This window comes from Bombina bombina, chromosome 4 (assembly GCF_027579735.1).
Source record: "Bombina bombina isolate aBomBom1 chromosome 4, aBomBom1.pri, whole genome shotgun sequence".
In the NCBI taxonomy this organism is placed as follows: Eukaryota; Metazoa; Chordata; class Amphibia; order Anura; family Bombinatoridae; genus Bombina; species Bombina bombina.
Genome location: NC_069502.1, coordinates 497,137,781 through 497,158,989, shown reverse-complemented (window position 1 = coordinate 497,158,989; position 21,209 = coordinate 497,137,781). Strand labels below are relative to the sequence as shown.

General features: G+C 35.7%; 1 protein-coding gene across 1 annotated transcript in view; it reads right to left on the bottom strand.

The window, feature by feature from the left end:
* Positions 1-19,302, bottom strand: part of PRIM2 (DNA primase subunit 2) — a 513,890-nt gene extending 494,588 nt beyond the window's left edge. The window contains exons 1-4 of the mRNA XM_053710405.1: positions 19,249-19,302; positions 7,940-8,139; positions 5,916-6,019; positions 3,743-3,834 (exon numbers count right to left, since the gene is read on the bottom strand). Coding sequence (XP_053566380.1) covers positions 3,743-3,834; positions 5,916-6,019; positions 7,940-8,099 — 356 coding nt within the window. The 5' untranslated portion in view covers positions 8,100-8,139; positions 19,249-19,302. The remainder of the gene's footprint in view (positions 1-3,742; positions 3,835-5,915; positions 6,020-7,939; positions 8,140-19,248) is intronic.
* Between the last annotated feature and the right edge of the window lie 1,907 nt (positions 19,303-21,209).

Genomic DNA, 21,209 nt, shown 5'->3' with positions numbered 1-21,209 from the left:
AACAGGAGCAACTTTTTACATTTGTGTACCGCTGACATCTGGTCCATCACACAATTCTTGAATGACTCAAGCGTGTTATAATTTACCCCCAGCAAGATCAGTTTGTTATTTTGTTTGAAGCTTGCCGCCTTCTGTACAAACTCTGAGATAAACTACGGAATCCTATAGCAGATTGGAATAGAGCAACGTGTTGTGGCAGAACAATCCCTTTCTCAAGCTCTAAAACATAGTGGTTTATTATCTACTTATATGGGATTTCTTAATGCCACATTAACCTCCTTATTATTCTATATTTAACACACACACATATATATATATATATATATATATATATATATATATATATATATATATATATATATATATATATGTTGAGCCAAGAAAAAGTAAAATATGAAGGGCGCTCAGTGTGAAGAAGAGTGTATGTTGACAGAAACTGGGTGGTATAAACTCAGCCGAGAATATTGTCAATAATCGCAATAAGAACAAAAGATGGTGGGTACAATGTATCAAGTGGTATAAAAAGTGTTCCCACAGTTGATAATAACCAAATGATTGAAGGTCAGAGGGGTCTAATTGTAGTCGCTACAAATTATTACAATATACAATATTGGACTACAATTCATATATGGAGCACACAATAATAAACCATAAACAATAAACACTCAAAGATAGATATATATATAAAAAATCATATTTATTAATAACTACATTTTAAAAAGTTTATACTGCAATCCATAAAATAGATACAAAATAACAATTTGCAGGAGCCTCACAAACCATTGCATATTTGCCAGACTGAAGAGTTCTTTTCATCAAGACAGCATACCCTTACTTGCATATACAAATTCTAAACAAGGATTTAAAATGACACATCTTACCTCCATCATTACAAAGATTTGTAGGGTTTGCTTATTATTATTATAGGAGATTTGTTCATAATATTCTGTCTAAGCTCTCTCCACCCCTCACTGAACTTTACCGTAAAGGACCAAATTGTACAAACTGTCCAGAGGTAGCAACTAAAGCATTACAGTTCCTTAAAGGGACAGTATACTGTAAAATATATTTTCCCTTAATGTGTTTACAATTGTTTTTTTTACCAACTGAAGAGTAAAAAAAATGTATGAAAATTAGCTTTTTAAAGTTTATTTGTGTATATTAAAGCTCTGATTTTGTGTTTTGAAGCCACAGCCTAATAAAATGGGTTGAGCTTGTAGGTATAATCAGATCTCATTACTGTATCACATTGTGTACGTATACATGTTTCTTTATCTTATATCTGTCCATAAAACAATCACCAGTACTTGGAAAGAACAATAGAAAATCAACATTTTATTACCTTATCTCTGCTATATCCCACTGGGAGTGTAATTTCTTCTGCTGGCTGTGTTTACAAAGCTTATCTATAGCTTGGACCTGCAGCCACAAACTTTCAGAATAGGTGGGGATACCACATGCTAAATCAACTATTTCAAATGTCAATATAAGGGTAAAGTAGCTACTTGTAAACAATTTAATACACTCCAACAGGTAAAGTGGATCATTGGGAACAAATTAAAGGTGAGAAAAAGGTGAGTAAACTGTCCCTTTAAGGAGGATTCTAGACTGCTCCTGTTCTCAGCAACCAAATCCTCCTCATTGGTACATCCTGGGAGTGTACACCTCTAATGTTGATGCATTCTGTCTTATATACTTGTTTCTAAGAATAGTAAAGCTGATGCCCTGTCTCAACAGTTCCAACCACATAGCACTACTGCATACATTAATTCCTCAACAGAAAATATTTGCTCAGTTATACAACTCTCTGTCTGATGCCCGTTTTAGGTTCTAGCTTGCTTCACTTGCTTTTTGGATCTTAACTGCCTGTACACTATACTGTAACCTCTGGGTTTGCTGACACTAATTCTGGACTCCAATTTTCTACATGTTAGACCAGCTGTGACTGACCACTGGCTTATATATCACCATTCTATGGACAATTATTCATCTACTTTTTGCCTGTTTGTTTGATTCTCTGTAACTCATTTCATGAGATGGGATAGTCTTACATCTATATCACTTTTCAGCCACTGGGTAGGCACCCGGATGGACATTTCCTATTTGGCCTAATATATAGTTAAATAAGGTCAAACTAAAAGGGTACGAAATAACATGAATTCCACAAATGTTGTTAAAGAAAACTTTATTTAATCTTATGACAAAACACATTTAACAGCAAAAACAAGCAAAATAAATAATGAATTAATGTATATTGCAATGTTTCACTTTTATTAATGAAACTTATTTATAGGGAATTAAATTGTGTTTAACCCCTCAGCTTTAGACAGCAGATACTGCAGCTGGGGGCAAAGGGCATCTTGCCTTCATATAGTAAGGGAGAACTGATCGTGCTCCCTTACTATATGAAGCCAGAACGCCAAATTGTTACAGAAAGTGACATGGGAGAGGGTGGGATGGGGACATGCACTACAAAAAAAGTATGTTTGGAGGGGGAGGTGGTAACCATCAATCACTTCAAGGACGGAGGTGGGCCACTACACTACAGAAACAATGAGTTATTAAAACTAAAATAAAAAAAATAAAAAAAGTTTAAAAAAAACTATTTGTTATTGGCAGACTAGCATGTCTGGGATGACGTTTCTGAACAAAGGGTATCCCAGAAAAGCTTTTACAACTATTTTTCTTATGACTGCTGTAGTTGTGTGTAAATAATTTTAGTGAGAAACTCTAAGTTTGCAAACAACAACGATTTATTTATTTTTTATTATTGTATTTGGTGGCAAAATAGTGCATCAAATATACTAGAGTAATACATTGTGTTGTCTAATTAAAAATAAATATTTTTCCATAGGTAAATAAAAAAAACAAAGGCTCTATTTTTGTTTAAACAGAGTAATAGCAAAAATGCAAAAAATTCTCTGGTACTTTGGGCAAGTTTTTCTCTGAAATTTCTGGTAGTGAAGGGGTTAATTTACCTTTAAGCAAATTAGAATATGGTAAAGTAAATTGTTCCCAACAGATAATATATATATATCTCTATACAGATACTTCATTTGCATAACTTTTTGCATTTATACTACTTTTTTCTGCAACTGTGTATGTAGAAAAAAGTTGAATTGATTAAATAAATCTACATTCATTAAAATGTATTAATAAAATAATGTTGCTTCTTAAACAATATACCATCATGAAAAATATCACATATATGTTAGATTTTAGGATTACAACTCATTACCTAAGGGATAAAAATACATCATACACAAAGAAATCAATAATTCAATAAACAATAATGTGCAAAAGTTAAAACCCTTGGGTATACGATTCTATAACGTTTTTAAACTAAATGCATAAAAACAGTATATAGAAATTAAAGGAAAAGCAATCCGTAAAGATAAATTCAATATATCATATTGATTACAGTGCTTCAAACACATTTATATCCCATGTGCACTAGCTCACTCAAGTTTTCATTCCTAAGCAGCACAGCCACTCAGAAGTCATACTGTCTGCAGTAGACAACTGTGCTTCAGCAGCTGTTGCACTTTTTAACCTGTCACACCTATAACAGCAGCTGAAGCAGTGGTGGCAGTATGGCTAGCGATTAGCTGTACCACACGTCTCAAATAAAACACACAACACTAATGGAAGGAAAGAAGAAAGTCACAAAGAAATAAACACCTAAAATTCCTAATGTTTAGCGGTTAAAAAAAACAAACTATATATAATAATAGAAGCTTACGACTGGCAGTAGGCAAGGCGCAGTATAAAATGAGAAATATGGTCTTTCCTCCTTTGATCATACACGTCATCGTTGATGTCTTCCTGCAGAGCCTTAGAGAAAATAAAACTTGATTTATTAATTTATAGAGTTAAGCTGAAAAAGGAATGCAAAATACAATGAATTAAATACAAATAATGTGATGTTGCTCTGAACGCAAATGTGTGCATGCTGCATTGTGTGCAGTACCGCCTACTCCCTTGTTTACGAAAAGCAACCTTTTACATCTCTATTAAATTCTGCCTTTTAGTTGCAACATGGGTTTTTTGTTTTTGTGTTCTTTGTATGTAGAAATAAACTACAATTGTATAGCTTGCTTGTTGCTAATCATAAAGTTATATTGTGGTTGTTGGATATTGAAATACAGATCATATTTTGCTGTTACATTGGGTACAATCAAGATAGTGGATATTAAGATTAGTAACATCTTGGACTTCAATGCAGTTGACTAATTAGCTTTTGACTTCAACTGTATATATAGTATGAGTGACATGGAATTGTTCACTGCCTGACAGAACAAAAGAATTTAATACATCTTGGAGCCAAAATAAAAATCATCTTGGATGAAGCAGAGCTTTCATGCGAGACACCACTCTAACCTCACTGTCATCCTGCTTTCAGCTTCCACTTATCAATTTGTGATAACAGCATGAGAAAGGTTTTTGTTTGATGCATATTAGGCATATAGCAGTGTGAGAATTTATACCTTTCCATAAGTAAGAATTAGACAAGATCTGCACATTACTGCTGCACCATGAACATTATAGTAGAAGACAGGTAATGTAGAAATGAAAATTTGATGGGACCGACTTATGTCAGAGAGTCTCTAGCTTCATACTGGCCATTTACTTGCCTGTGTCTGCATCCTTCAAACAGAGCTTATTGGTTTATGGTAGGGCTTGACAAATAGCGCTACAGAATCTGTTGGCGCTCTACAAATAACTGATAATAATAATAATAATAATAATTTGGAGGAAAAACAGCATTTGTGAGGTCAGACAGTGATGTTGAACAAGACCTGGCTTGCAATCAGTGTTTCAATTCATCCAAAAAAATTGTGTACAGTGGGGTTGAGGGCAGGGCTCTGTGCAGGCCACTCAGGTACTTTAACTCCAAACTCGTCAAACCATGTCTTTATGGACCTCGCTTTGTGGAAAAGTTGGAGGCACCCAATTGTCTATAATGTCTTTGTATCTTGCCATTAAGATGGCCCTTAACTAAAAACTAAGGGGCCTAGCCCAAACCCTGAAAAACAGCACCAAACCATTATCCCTCCTCCATCAAACTTTACAGTAGGTACTATGCATTCCAGAAGGTAGCAGTCTCCTGCCATCCACCACACCCAGATTAGTCTGAATGCCAGATTGTGCGGATTGTGCAGTGTGATTCATCGCTCCATAGTTCACTACATTTCATGAAGCTTCCAAAGCCCAGTTTTTATGCCGATGATGCTTCCAGTGCGAGTTTAGAACTCTGTAGTGAGTGATGCAACATATGATAGGTGATTTTTATGCACTATACACTTCAACAGCCCTCCTGTGAGATTATGTGATCTACCACTTTGTGGATGATTTGTTATTGTGAATGGGAAGAATCTAGGGGCAACAAAAGCACTTATAGTTGAGCAAGCAGATCTAGTAGGACAGACATTTCACAAGCTATTACATTTTTTTTCCAAATTATATACTAAAATATGTATATGGCCTCTCAGTATTCTTTTTAGTTCATAGATTCCCTAAAGCATCTATTTCATACTCTTCTGGGAAAGGAGAGCAACTAACAAACCTCTCCAACATGTGAGCAGATCTTGTGGCCATCACTGGAGTCTTCCAATACTGAGTGAAATGACGACAGACTCCTTTAAGAAAATCTGCCTGGCAACTGCTGGTCCTGGACAGATGGGGGTACATTTATATCCAAAAGGAATGTTTCTGTCTGTCACCAAATCTGTCTGGTTTAATACATTTGCCAATGAATCTGAGTTCCTTCCTGAAATGTGTCATAAGAAACATCTGGCTGAGAGATCTTCACTAGCTAGTTACCTCAGGGCTTGACAAATATGTCCAAAATCTAGGAGCCAGCAAATTTGGTAATCCAGAAAAAAAAGGAATAGAGTACGATATGCTTTACTTACTCTGTAGGGAAATTTGAGTTTTCGCATTTCCTGCTCCAGCTTTTTATTATAATCCTCAGAGCCCTTCACGTAACTTACACCAAGGTTCTCCAAAGTTTTAAGAACTGAAAAAGGAAAAATGTATACAGTGATGAAGTGTAATGTCTGAAACTAAAGATTATGCAGTTCGTTATTACACACACCTCACATTATTTACTTAAAAAAACTTTTTAAACTTGGTTTTGTGCCAGGGCAAACCTGTTCAAAAAAAAGTTTTAAAATATTGAGTGAACAGAAGCAAACAAAAGTGACACAAAAAAACGTTTCTGGTTTTTATTAGAAACAAAATTAGCAAAAGTTAAAAGGGACAGTATACACAAATTGTCATATAACTGCATGTAATAGACACTACTATACTATAAGAAGATGCAGATACGGACATAAAAATCCAGTATAAAATCTTTTAAAAACTTACTTAGAATCTTATAGTTTAGCACTGTTGATGAGGTTAGGCTGGGACTCCCCTACGCCCCTCCACTACATATGAAAAGAACCATTACACAACCAGGAGTTTGTAGACATCAGTATACATCTAAAACGTTGGGGCTTGGTTAGGAGTCAGCACAATGTTATTTAAAAGTAAGCAAAACTATACAGTCTTGCAAAAACACTCACAGATGGGCTATATAAATGGATAATTTACAAAACCTTTATGCAAAGAAAAATCAAGTGTACAATGTCCCTTTAAGTTTATGATTGCTGCACACAAAAAACTACTAAAGGGTATCTAAAAGATAAGCTGCACACAAATACACATACAATAACGATTTAATCACTTGATCTTCTAACCTACATACAAAATTCTCACTCACGCAACACACTGCCTCCCTCTATAACAGCATGACAATTAAAGTGACATAAAACCCCTAAAAAATTCACAATTAAAGGGACAGTTTACTTAAAAATGTTCTCCCCTTTAATTTGTTCCCAATGATCCACTTTACCTGCTGGAGTTTATTAAATTGTTTACAAGTAGCTCCTTTACCCTTATATTGGCATTTTAAATAGTTGATTTAGCATGTTGTATCCCCACCTATTCTGAAAGTTTGTGGCCGCAGGTCCAAGCTATAGATAAGCTTTATAAACACAGCCAGCAGAAGAAATTACACTCCCAGTGGGATATAGCAGAGATAAGGTAATAAAATGTTGATTTTCCATTGTTCTCTCCAAGAACTGGTGATTGTTTTATGGACAGATATAAGATAAAGAAGCAGGTATATGTGCACAGTAATGAGATCTGATTATACCTACAAGCTCAACCCATTTTATTAGGTTGTGGCTTCAAAACACAAAATCAGAGCTTTAATATACACCAAAAAAAATTAAAAAGCTAATTTTCATACATTTTTTACTTTGCAGTTGGTAAAAAAAGCAATTGTAAACACATTAAGGGAAAAACTATTTTTCAGTATACTGTCCCTTTAAGATAAAACATACAATTTTTAAACAACTTTCCAATGTACTTCTATTATCCAATGTTCTTTATTTTCATATTATCTTTTGTTGAAGAGCAGGAAAGTAAGTTCAGGAATGTGCAGGTGTCTGCAGCTCTATATGAAAGCAGTTTTGCTACAATGTAATACATTAGCAAGAACATTAGATGACAGAACTATTTTCTGTCACACAGTGCTCCAGATGTGCACTCTACCTATATAGATATCTCTTCAACAAATAACAACATGAGTACAAAGCAAATTTGATAATATAAATAAATTGTAAACTTTTTAAAAATTGCATTCTCTATCAGAATCATGAAAGAATTTTTTTGGGTTTCATGTCCCTTTAATGGCAGGGATAGTTGTACTAGCCTATGAGGAGAGATGTGCTGGACGTCCAAGTTTTGCAGGAGCCCAGCAACAGGGTATTTTGCAGCAGCTAGAGGTACTTTTATCACACACTATGGCAACCAGTATTTGTCAAGCCACGTTATAAAATAAGTATTTATCAAAGTTACATTTTAGTAGAAAAATTAAATGCAAACTTACGTTTTAATCGCTCAATAGCGAAAGTTTCAAACTCTGTGAGGGAAATATTTTCAGTGGGTGGCTGTTGGTAAAATTGTAGACTGTAAGGATACAGGGTACTTTTCCGGTCTCCTGTCAGTTTTGTGTTGAGTCGCAACTTTTGTCGGCTTGTGAACTGCATTGTCTACGGCAAAAAGTGATGCAAACTCAGGTGATACTGTCTGGAAATAAAACAAAGATATCGGCATTAACCCTAAGGTCTAAAACAAATACAACATATGCAATTGTCATCATTCCTAAGGCATCCCTATAGCATATAAGTATTAGCTCTGTACAGATATTTATCCCAATTCCCTATCACTTCAAGCAGTTTTCTGTGTGTCAGATATAAACACATATAAGCCTCTGATACACCTGTACAAAAACAAATAATGTATATTACATCATACAACAAACCGAAGCACCAGGGAGTCACTGGTACCTTAAAATTGCTGTCAGGACAGTATTTAGACCCTTTCTTCCCATATGGCAAGCACAAAACATTGGATGAGCAGTGCATATGTCACCGCTTGAAAACTTCTTCTAAAGTAGGCCGGCATTGGTGGGGGCTTGTAATAAGTACAGAAGATTTTTAACCCTTTCAGGAACAATGGCACGCTAAAGAAAAAGTACCAGTATACACATTTAGCAACAAGGATTTCATATTAGTTTTCAGTTTTTTACCATCACTTTAAACTATTTTGAAAATATATGCATGTTTTCCTAACTAACCCAGTGTAGCAAAAAATATTTACAAAAAAAATTCTATACATAATTTCCCAAAATATATTTTTAAACTCAACCACTTCTCCCTTTTGATTCCTAATATGTTTTATTAGTTCAGAAAAATATGGCTCTATGAGTCTAATATCATCAACAAAATGAGGCTAGCAGTTGCAGCCAGGTGGGGACCTCAGCCTTTCAAATGAGGAGTTGTAGGATATATTACTATAGTGAGAATTAAAGGGACAGTCAACACCAGAATTTATGTTGTTTTAAAAGATAGATAATCCCTTAATTCCCCAGTTTTGCATAACCAACACAGTTCTAATTATACACGTTTTACCTCTGTAATTACCTTGTATCTAAGCCTCAGCAGACTGCCTCCTTATTTCAGTTCTTTTGACAGACTTGCATTTTAGCCAATCAGAGCTGTCTCCATGGTAAATTTGCGTGCATGAGCTCAATGTTATCTATATGAAACACGTGAACTAATGCCCTCTAGCGGTGAAAAACTATCAAAATGCATTTAGATTAAAGGCGGCCTTCAAGGTCTAAGAAATTAGCATATGAACCTCCTAGGTTTAGCTTTCAATTAAGAATACCAAGAGAACAAAGCAAAATTGGTGATAAAAGTAAATGGGAAAGTTGTTTAAAATTACATGCCCTATGTGAAACATTAACTTTTTTTTGGACTTGACTGTCTCTTTAATCTGTTTCCAATTACTTTTTTTTTTTACCAGCTGCAGAGTATAAAATGTATGAGATTTATTTTTTAAGGTTTATTTGTGTATATGAATTAGCTGATTTTGTGTTTTGAAGCCACGACCTAATAAAATGGGTTGAGCTTGTAGGTATAATCAGATCTCATTACTTTATCACATTGTGTACAAATACCTGCTTCTTTATCTTAGATCTTTCCTTAAACTAATCACCAATACTTGGAGAGAACAATGGAAAATTAACATTTTATTGACTTCCGGGGCGGAGCTTAGAGGAGACGGCAGCTTGCACGCCGTCGGAGCACCCTAAGCTAGAGTTCAAGCACCGCAGCGCCTAAAGCCCTTGTTTGGAGGATAGTGGTTCCAGATCGGGCGTGCAAACTAGCATCTGTGGTTTGCAGGCGCCGGAAGTCTACGGCAGGCGTTTTTGGCCGACTTCGCCACGGCCACCTGTTTGGAGCATTAGGAATCCTGCCGGGAGATCCATTGGACAGGATACTGGGAGGCAAAGCGATCACAAGCCGGTACAAGGAGAGAGCGACACCAGAAGTTCTCAGAGCTGGTAGGAGGGCTGCGAACCTGAACAGGAAAATTCCTAAATAAGAAGCCACCAGTGAGGAGGAAAAAGCGGTCCAACATACAGAATTGCGGGACAACAGCAGTAAGCACGGCCCAGGCACCCCCAGGAGGACAATCGACAGTAAGCGCAAGTACTGGTTAAAAGCTGCTGAGGTATGTCATATATGTTTATCCCCGGGTGGGCTTGTAACTGATATTTTTAAACAGTTGGAAGTGTAAAAGTTTTGACCACCGGGGAGTGCGATAAAGTGAATTAGGCAAGACCAGAATCCACAGCAGACTAGTCCTGCCTGGTTACAGGGGTCAGCAGTGGTAGTCTTGGCCAAAGAGACTTTATTGGACTATATTAAACTCCAGGGGGTGCGGGATCTTCAAAGGATTCTATTTAAACCCATCTTCAAAGGATTCTATTTAAAAGGGCAGTTCGTGGAGTTGACCCGTGCATCAGTATGTGGTAAAAGGACAGGCCCTGTTAGATGGTAGCGGGCTAGAGAGTTGGGAAGGAAGAACTACCCTGTAAGCCCCAGAGTAAGCAACATCCAAGACACAGGGGATTGCCTGTCAGAACTGTTATAAGGATTCTAAGGACCCTATAACCTATGGAGACCAATATTAAGGTTTAGAAGCCCAGAGAAAGAAGTCACCCAAAAGAAAAGAGGGCGCCTCCCTAGAAAACAGACTTTCTGTTTCCTTTAATGATATCCTCTTTTCCTTGTTCTCTGGTGTGCCTTATTGAAAGAGACATTTTGCTATACTACTGTGATGTATATTGAAGTAATGCAATTTATATATATCGATATTATATGGTATCTCTAACAAGTTTATGAAGAGGTTATATATGCATAAGAGGTAAAAGCTCTTTCTGGTGAGCAAGTATAAAAACTCATTAGATAGCAGCTTGTAAAGGTTTAGGCTGATGTGCTCTACTGCTTAGGTTGTGAAGTTATTATAGAGGGGCTGTATACACCTTAACAGATAAAGCAGGGCTATAGGGCTCTGAGATATTAAGTTCAATAAGGTCTAAAATAAGTAAATCTGTATAGATAAAGAATCAGACTGGTAGGGGCAAGGCAAGTTTAAAGGGGGTCTCTCTTTGCTTTGTCGTTTTTTTTTTTTCTCTTCTCTTTCTCTCTATATTTTCCTTTTCTTTCCTTTTTTTCACTTGTCTCTCTCTCTTCTCTTGATAGCACTTATACACTGTTTTCTTTTTTTTTTTTTCTCACTCTCAAAAAAAAAAAAAAAAAAAAAAAAAAACACACACAATCTGGCCAGCAGAGTATACTGACCAAAGGTTTGCTGTTTTCACTGTTGATCACACCTATAAGCACTGACACAATATAATTTGGACACAAATGATCCTGGTAAATAGGATCCTTATTCTCCCCAAGTCATTAGGGTAGGAGAGACAGAGATATTGCACTATCCTATACGGACATTTAACACGAAGACTGTCTTTTTTCTTTTTTTTTCTTCTCATTACATACTTTCTTATATATGGACAAATATATTAAAACAAAATCTCCAGCCATGCCCCCCAAAATTAAAGATAAAAAAAACTCCAATAAAAGTACAGATGTATTGACAGAAATCAACCTAGATGACTCACATATAAATGTACCAGACCCACAAGGTCTCCTGCAGCAGATTTCAGATCTATTATTACCACAATTTAACAACATAAAACAAGAAATTTCTATTTTATCCCATGAAATAAGACAATTTGCCAGTAGGCTAAATGAAGTAGAATTAAGGATATCAAGTGTAGAAGACCAGGTACATAATGTAGATCAGACAGCCCATCAACACAGTAAACAGATGCTCGCCATGCAAAATAAAATTGAAGACCTGGAAGATAGAGCCCGCAGGAATAACATCAAGATAGTGGGGCTCCCAGAGTCTAGCGAATTCAAAGACCTAATTATATTTGCTTCTAAAACTTTGCCACAAAGTTTAGGGATACCGTTGGAGGAGCTACCGATAAAGATAGAAAGGGCACATAGAATAGGCAGCAGGAGAGAAGATCAGGAACAATTAAAAGGCAGACCTATCATGATTAAAGTGCTGAATTTTCAAGATAAGGTTAATATATTCAGACATTATCGCAAACAACAAGAATTTAGGATAGCTAACAGTAGGATCTTCCTATTCCAAGACTTCTCAGCGGAAACAGCTAATAAGAGGCGTGAGATGGCTCCCTACTGCACCAAGCTTATTGAAGCTAAACGGTCAGCATGGATGATTTATCCAGCCAAAATATGTGTAGAAATGAACGGTGCAGTAAGGACTCTTCTGACAGCTACAGAGGCTAAAGAGTTTTGCCAAGAACAGGGTTTGTGATATTATTTTAGCTTAATAGAAATACTGTAAAGGTAACATGATGACCAAACAAGTTGTGGTTTTTGATGTTTTTAGTTATTATGTGAAAGCTCTATGGAATGCTATGTGGAACACTGTTTTTGTTTCTTTTATTATATTATTTGATTTTATAGTTTTTTCGTGCAGGATGTGGTGGTCTGGCGTGGCAGAGGGTGAAGGTGGGAGTAGTTGCAAAAGTAGAGAAGCCCATATCCCTGATAAGAGGGCTTCAGCTTCAAAAAAAAAAAAAAAAAAAAAAAAAAAAAAGAGGATGACAGAGAAAATTAGCTTTTTATCTTGGAATGTAGGTGGAATTACTTCACCTACAAAGAGAAAATTAATTATAAAAGAACTAGGAAAACTCAAGCCAAGTGTTGTACTATTACAAGAGACGCATTTAAAGCCCACTGAAGCTGAGAAACTAAAGAGTAAATGGGTGGGGGAAGTAATAACATCACCATATTGTGGTAGGAAAAAAGGGGTAGCTATTCTCTTTAACAAGCATACTGAATACCAAATTATAAAGCAAGAAATAGACAGCCAGGCGAGATTTATAATTTTGGAGGTACAAATGGATAATCTAAATGTAGTGATTTGTAACGTCTATGGCCCAAACAAAATGGATGAGGAATTCTGGGAAGGATTGAATAACAAATTGATCAAATATATAGGGAAGAACATTATTGTAGGGGGGGATTTTAATTTGACGCCTGTACCCCTATTAGATAGGCTTAAATGCAGTCAAACTAGGAATATTAAAAAAGAAGGTAGACTCTTTAAAAATTTCATGAAAGGACTTAGATTACAGGACATATGGCGAAGGCAAAACCCTGATACCCGTGCATTCTCATGTCTATCTAAAACATTTAAGACCCTCTCAAGAATCGATTTTTTTTTAATCTCAGAAAATATGTTAGGCTTGAATTTGAAAACTGACATTAAAGAGATAAGTATTTCCGACCACGCAATTATATCATTAGAACTCCAGAATATAGCTCAGATTAGGGGGGGGGGTTAATAGACTCAGTTTTCCAAGACACTTAGTATATAATATACATTTCAATAATTATATTATAGAAAAATGGAAGGAATATAAATATTACAACAGAGGCTCCATAGGTAAATGTGAGATATATTGGGAAGCAGCCAAAGCATACTTCAGAGGAGTTATTAAAGCTTACATGTGCAAATGGAAGAAGAAAAATAGGGAGCGTGAGTCCCAATTAAATAATCAACTTAAAAACACATATATAGCATACATAAGCAATGCTAACCCTCAGACCTGGCTTAAATATCAGAATAGTAAACAGGAGAAAGAGATATTTGCAAAACAATTGATTATACAGCAAGATAAGAAAGATAAGGCTAAATATAGAGGTCTATACGGAAGATCCGCCAAATACATAGCTAGATTAACTAAAATGCAGAGACAAAGAAACTATATAACAGCTATTAAAGTAGGTCCACATAGAGTAAGTACGACCAAGGAGGTGAAGGAAGCAATGTTCAAATATTTTAAAGAACTCTATACTAATACCTCAGTAGATACTCAGTGTAAATTAGAATTCTGGGAGCAAATAAAAACTGAGAAACTCGGAAAGATAGACAGAGATAGGCTGAATCTTCCGATTTCGGAGGAGGAAGTAACGCAGACGATAAATCAGTTAAAAAGTAATAAGGCAGCGGGCCCGGATATGTTACCAGCCGAATTTTATAAATTGTTATCCGCTGAGATTACGCCCACTCTTACCAATCTTTTTAATAGCTACTTCTTAAAAGGGGAAATGCATTCTAAATATTTTTCGGCATCCTCTATCACATTAATCCTGAAAAAAGGTCGAGATCCGGAAAACCCTGGATCTTATAGACCGATTTCACTGCTGAACAGCGACTATAAGATTTTAACTACTATAGTAGCTAATAGACTTAAAAAATGTTTACATAAAATTATCCATATTGACCAAGTAGGCTTCATGACTGGGCGTAATCCAGCTAGAAATATTCGAAAAGTACTTATTACCCTAGATCAATGCTTTCAAGAGGCTAAACAAAACCCAAGTAAAGATATGTCAGATCAAGCTGTATTGGCGATAGATGCTGAAAAAGCCTTCGACGCCATAACCTGGGATCATCTATTTACAGTACTAGAGAAGTTCGGAGTGCAAGGAAATATTGAGTCTTTTATAAAACTCATATATAGGAACCCGACATCCAATCTAATTATTAATAATGAAACTACACCAGATATTACGCTTAAAAAAGGCACAAGACAAGGGTGCCCACTATCACCCATGCTTTTTAACCTCTCAATAGAACCATTAGCCATTAGGTTAAGGAAAGAATTAGAAGGTATCAAAATTTTCCAACAGAAGATAGTTCTATCGCTATTTGCAGATGATCTTTTACTATTTATCTCAGATACCCCAAAGAGTATTAAGCAACTTTTAAAGATTATAAGTCACTTTAGCTCATTTTCAGGGTATAAAGTGAATGTAGACAAATCAGAAATTATGTGGCTTCGAGGTGTAAATCAGAATCACAAAGGATGTCCCTTTAGAGAAGTAGATCAGATTAAGTATCTAGGTCTAATCATTACTAAAAACCCGAAACATTGGTATGACAAGAATATTACCCCATGTCTGGATAAATGTATCGCAGACTGTAAAAGATGGAGAGAGCTGCCTATAAATATTACAGCTAGAGTGACGTTAATTAAGACAATAATCTTCCCGCGTATCTTATATCTCATGCAGAATATTCCCATTATAGTCAAACAGAAAGATCGTGCTAGGTTCAATAGGATGTGCAGCAAGTTTATATGGGCGGGAGGAAAAACAAGATGTTCAGCAGATATACTAACTCTCCCATTTAAAGCTGGGGGATTAGCGTTACCTAACCTCCAACTTTATAATCTAGCTGCTGTAGCGAAATATGCTATGGATTGGATTATTGAGGGGGATTTCGTGACATGTGGAGCATTAGAGGCAGATATATGTGCCCCATATGTGCTCAAAGCACTTCTACATTGTGAGATAAAAAATCTCCCAAAAGGAATCTTGCAGAGGTCAACGTTTAACAACGTAATAGTGGCCTGGCATAAACTAGGTAAATTAATAGGAGTTAATATGTGTATATCCAGATATCTGCCGATCTTAGGGAATCCGAAATTCAACCCAGGATGTAGCGGATATGGAGTTTTCCATAGATGGCGCAGGAAGGGCATTATTAATCTGGTACAGCTTGAGGATAATGCAATACATATAATCAAATCGTTTGAAGAATTAAGTAGGGAATATCTGCTGCATAAGACAGATTTTTTTGCCTATCTACAAATTAGGCATTTCTACAATGAACAACTAGGCAGGCATGGGAAAGATTGGTCCCTAGGAGGGCTAGATAAAGTGATCAGAATTTTCGCACAGAAGAAATATGCAATTAGGCTGATTTATAACTTCCAAATGGAATGTAAAATAGAAACACAATTTCAGTCACTGGAAAACAAATGGGGGAGACTATATCCTCTACAAACAAGGGCAGAACTATCAGATAGTCTTAGGATAGTAGTCAAGACAACCAAGGTTACTACTTGGAGAGAGTCACACTTTAAGATAATTAACCAGTTATATATAACTCCTAAAAAAATAGCAAGATGGTATAATAATATGGAGATAGTTTGCTATAAATGTAGTGCCAAAGACGCAGACTTGGAACATTGTCTTTACAGCTGCCCAAAAATTTGCCAATTCTGGCAGCAGATAATATACTGGCTTAATAAGTGGCTAAACCAAAAACTCCAAATAAATAGTAAAATGGTGCTTCTCTTATATAAGGGAATAGACTGGCATGAGAATCCTTACTTGATCAATACAGCACTTCTCCAAGGGAGAGCACTGATATTAGCTAATTGGAAATCACCAAAAGTACCCAGTGTTAGGCAATTTGTAAAAGAGATGATGAACCAAATGATATTGGAGCAATATGAGATTTGTAGCGATGCGGAGAAACCTATCAAGAGGTTCTTTTGTAAATGGCTAAAAATAATTGAAGCCCAGCCGCTAAGCACCCAACTTCAAATTATTAAACCCTTAGTTAGATCTAACACAGTTAAATCTTGGATAATTAATAATGAGCTACCGAATAATTGGAGTAGACTCTTATAAAATACCCCGTAAGATAGATCTCTCTGGACTGTATGGGCTCCCCCCTCCACCCTCGGCCACGCTTGAAACAAATATGAGGATATGCATGAAAGGATTCTAAGTATCCTCTGGCAAGCCCGCATTGTATTTATTTTAGTGTTCCCTTTTTCTTTTCTTTTTTCTTTTTCTTTCTTTTCTTTTTTTGTTTGTTGCCCCTCAGATTACTAGATGGTGCAACAAAAGGGGAATTTCAAGAATGTTGACTATAAGTGAATCTGTTAGGAAAGACAAGGACGAAGAATTATGGAAACTGTGTAACATAGATATTGAATGTCCTTGTCCTTATATATATGTAATTGTAAGCATATAAAATAATAAAAAGATATAATAAAAAAAAAAAAAAAACATTTTATTACCGTATCTCTTCTATAACCCACTGGGAGTGTATTTCTTCTACTGGCTGTGTTAACACAGATTGGCCTTGAGGCCAAAAACTTTTAGAATAGGTAGGGATACCATAGGCTAAATAAACTAATTAAAACGCCAATATAAGGTTAATGGAAATACTTGTAAACAATTTAATACTCTCCAGCAGGTAAAGTGGATCATTGGGAACAAAGTAAAGGGGAGAACATTTTTGAGTAAACTGTCCCTTTAAAGGAGCCAATTTGGACTTAAAGGGACAAATCACTGTAAAATTGTTTTTCCCTGAATGTGTTCCCCATGACTTGTTATACCAGCTGCAGTGTATAAAAATGCATGAGAAATTGCTATTTTATGCTTATTTTTGCAAAAGAAATAGCTGTATTTGCTATTTGAAACCACAGCCCATCAAAATAGGCTAAGCTTGTTATCGAATCACTCAAATGCTTCCCATTCTTATATCTGTCTCTGTTCAATACTTAGAAAGAACAAGTGAAAAATTAACATTTTAGAGCTTCCACCTCTCACTAATTTCTTCTGCTGTCTGTGTTTACATAGTTACTAAATAGCCTATATTTAGGTATAGAAACGTTCAGTATAGGTAGGTATACTATAGGCTAAATCAGCTATTTCAAGTACCAATATAAAGGCTAAGGAGCTATTTGTAAACAATTAATATGCACTCCACAGGTAAAATTGATAATTGGGAACGAATTAAAGGAGAGAAAGTTGTTGGGTATACTGTCCCTTTAAATCTGCAGACAAGGCTAACCACATTATGTCAGAATAAAGAACATTGTTTTTCAGCTATAATCTGCTAAAGCCAAATAAGAAAAGATATGTAGCAATGTTTGCCTTGAGATATATGCCTTTCCAGCTCTGATAATTATAGAATCCACAATTTCAGAGCTAAATTACATGAATGTAGGTAAAATAAATAATAATATTAGAAGTAAATTGGAAAATCGTATTAAAATGTATGCTCTATCTGAATTATGAAAGAAAATGTTGAGTCCCTTTAAGTGAAGCTGCAGATTATTGCCAGGACCTCTTGTTCCAATAAGTTGTACAAAAGAGGAAATATGGGCTCCCCAGACACATACCCATTAACAAGGAAATCCCTGTATTAACTTGTGTCCTATGATGTCATCGCAAATATGGTGACATCACTCCTTTTGCCCTTAGCTAGCAATGGCAAGAGACCAAAGTCTCCTCAACTGGCTGCAGTGCAGAAGGGGGTCCCGAGGATCCAGACCAGAAGGGGGACCCCACCAAAGGATGGTGTATCATCCTTTACATCAAAGGGGTTAAAGGGACAGTCTAGTCCAAAATAAACATTCATTATTCAGATAGAGAATGTCATTTTAAACAATTTTCCAATTTACTTTTATCACCAATTTTGCTTTGTTCTCTTGGTATTCTTAGTTGAAAGCTAAACCTAGGAGGTTCATATGCTAATTTCTAAGCCTGTGAGGGCCGCCTCTTCTCTCAGGGCATTTTGACAGTTTTTTAACACTAGTGGGTGTTAGTTCATGTGTGTCATATAGATAACACTGTGCTCACACACATGGAGTTCCAGTGAGTCAGCTCTGATGGATGTCTGTCAAAAGAACTGAAATAAGGGGGCAGTTTGCAGAGGCTTAAATACAAGCTAATCAGAGGTAAAATGTGTATTTATATAACTGTGTTAGTTATACAAAACTAGGGAATGGGTAATAAAAGGGATTATCTATATTTTTAAACAATAAAAATTCTGGTGTAGACTATCCCTTTAAACACTGAAACTGCTCAAGCTAGTCAGCTGTTTTTCGTGTCAGGAATAAATCTGTATTATATAAATTACCCCCAGCAGCAGCAGCATATGTACACACATTACTGACAGCTTTCACCAATGCATTTTTGTTATTACAAGTACTCCAGCACATTTCAGTTTTGAATATTGTTTCCCATAAAAATATAAGAGATCAGAATCCAAGGAAGACAAGGCTAAAAAGGATCACTGCAAAAACAGTGTTTTTATTTAGTGGAATCACATATATGTAGTATATTATTATGTACCAGCGATAGCCTACCACCATATAGTGCAGGTGAAAATAGAAAGCACTTTGAGGTTGTCAGTGTCAGTAATGTAGTAAATCACCCTACACAACACAAAAGTATTTATTTTTAGCCTGTTGTGGGAGAGGGTAACAACACTGAATCAATTTACAACACGGAGATGGCCAAATAATTATAAAACAGCGTACACATTATCCTATTGCACCGGTGCATAACAGTCTCATTACCATCCTATATATACAGAGAACCGGTACCCCACATACAGCTGCGCGCCCCTGCAAATATAGCATCTCACCTCTATACTTTTCCTCCACTGCAAAGTACAGTTCTCGCGCCGTCAGGTTGAAAGCGGGAAATCGAGTACAGAACTAAAGACCAGACTAACTGCAGGCTGAGCTCATCGAGTTTGCTCATGCTGTGACGTTACGCAAGCTACAAGTTTGTAATGTAAAGTGGCTTCAGATAAATATACACCGGAACGCTTTGCCCTGCAAAGGACTGTAGTCGTATTGGGAAAGAAAATATGAAATTAAAGTCTGGTACTAAATAAACCAAGGCATGTGTGTAAATCAATGCATAGTGTTTGTATGATGGGTAATGTAATTTTTAACCTTTAATTATACATGAAAGTTTGAATGTTCTTATAATTTTGGATGTCTCCGTATTTATATCAAATAATACATTTGAACAATGGACAACACATACCTAATTCACCTCTTGTTGCTTCAATTTCTCAGACAGTATTCTCCAGTATGTATTTATTTATTGTTGAAATGCTTTAATCAAATTTTAGTTAGAGCAAAATACCAATAATAGCTTATTTTATGTAATTTTGTGAAACAGCATGCAATAGTGCATGTATGATGTAGACAAGACGCCTGCTTTCAAAGCTAACAAAAATCCTCTGTAAATACATATTTACATGAGTGCAAGTGTTATAGTACAGTATTCTATAAATACACATTTGTATTAGTCCCCTTGGTCACCACAATCTACTTCTCACATGTGTCACTTAACATGTAACAATTGTAATGGTATTGAAATGAGCATATGGTATGTATCACTCATTAGCTTCCTTTCTGTACTTTTTTTTAGCACATATGTCTCCATAGATCTTTCAGAGTCTGCATTATTTTGTGCAAAAAATTCCGATTATCCTAATATTTTGAAGGTATAATCTAGATTTTATTAAAGACACAGAGACGAGTATTTTTGCATTAATCTTTCTTTACTACTCAATGCAGCCTTTTAAAGAACAATAACATTAAAGATAAATAACATAATACATAATAAGAAGCTAACAGAAGCTTATTATATAATGAGAGAGAAAAACAGCCAATCAGCACAGAGAATAGACTATAAACTGAGTACACCGCAAACACTCTCCCTCTTTCTAGTTGATGCTCAAAAGGAATAAAATATTAAGCATCATGAAAAATCCAAAAAGTCAGAAACAACAAAGGATAATAAATGTCATTTTCCTGTAGAATTGATAGAAAGAGTTCCATGAACAGTTGAACTTGATCGAAGGCCAAATAGATGTCCAGAATTCAATGGTTGAATGGTGAAACTTTTGAGTTGTAGGGAAGAATCCAGATGATGAAAGTGGATTGAAAGACAAAAAATATTAATAACATATAATAATAAGATAGGGTGGGAGAAAAAACACACAATTATTTCTGAGGAGGGAAAATACTCGTCTCTGTGTCTTTAATAAAATCTAGATTATACCTTCAAAATATTAGGATAATCGGAATTTTATTACAAGACCAGAGACTCCTATTTTTGCAAGTTTAAAGCATATTAGGAAAACAAGTTAAGAGAGGCATGTTGAATGGGTCTGAAATAGAATTGTTTAAAAATGGAATCAGAAGACCAATCTGCAGCAAGTAAAATTTGTTTAGGAGGGGCCGCTTTTAAAAAGGCCTTTGAAGCAGCAGAACCTCTGACAGAATGTGCTGTGAAAGAAATGTTAATACCAGCCTCTTTCATGACCCATTTAACCCACCTAGCAATAGAGGTAGAAGTAATAGGAGCGTGAGGAGGAATAAAAGAAATTAGAAGTTGGTTAAAGTTAGATTTTCTAAAAGTTAATGTTCTAGATTCATATGACTTTAGGCATTCAACCACACACAGAGAAGGTTCGGAAGGAAGATAAGGATAGAAAATAGATGTAGACAAAGTTTAGGTTCTTCGAGAAAGAAAAAAAGGTAACTCCCTCAGGAGAGAAACGTTTAGAGTTCCAATCTAAAGCTT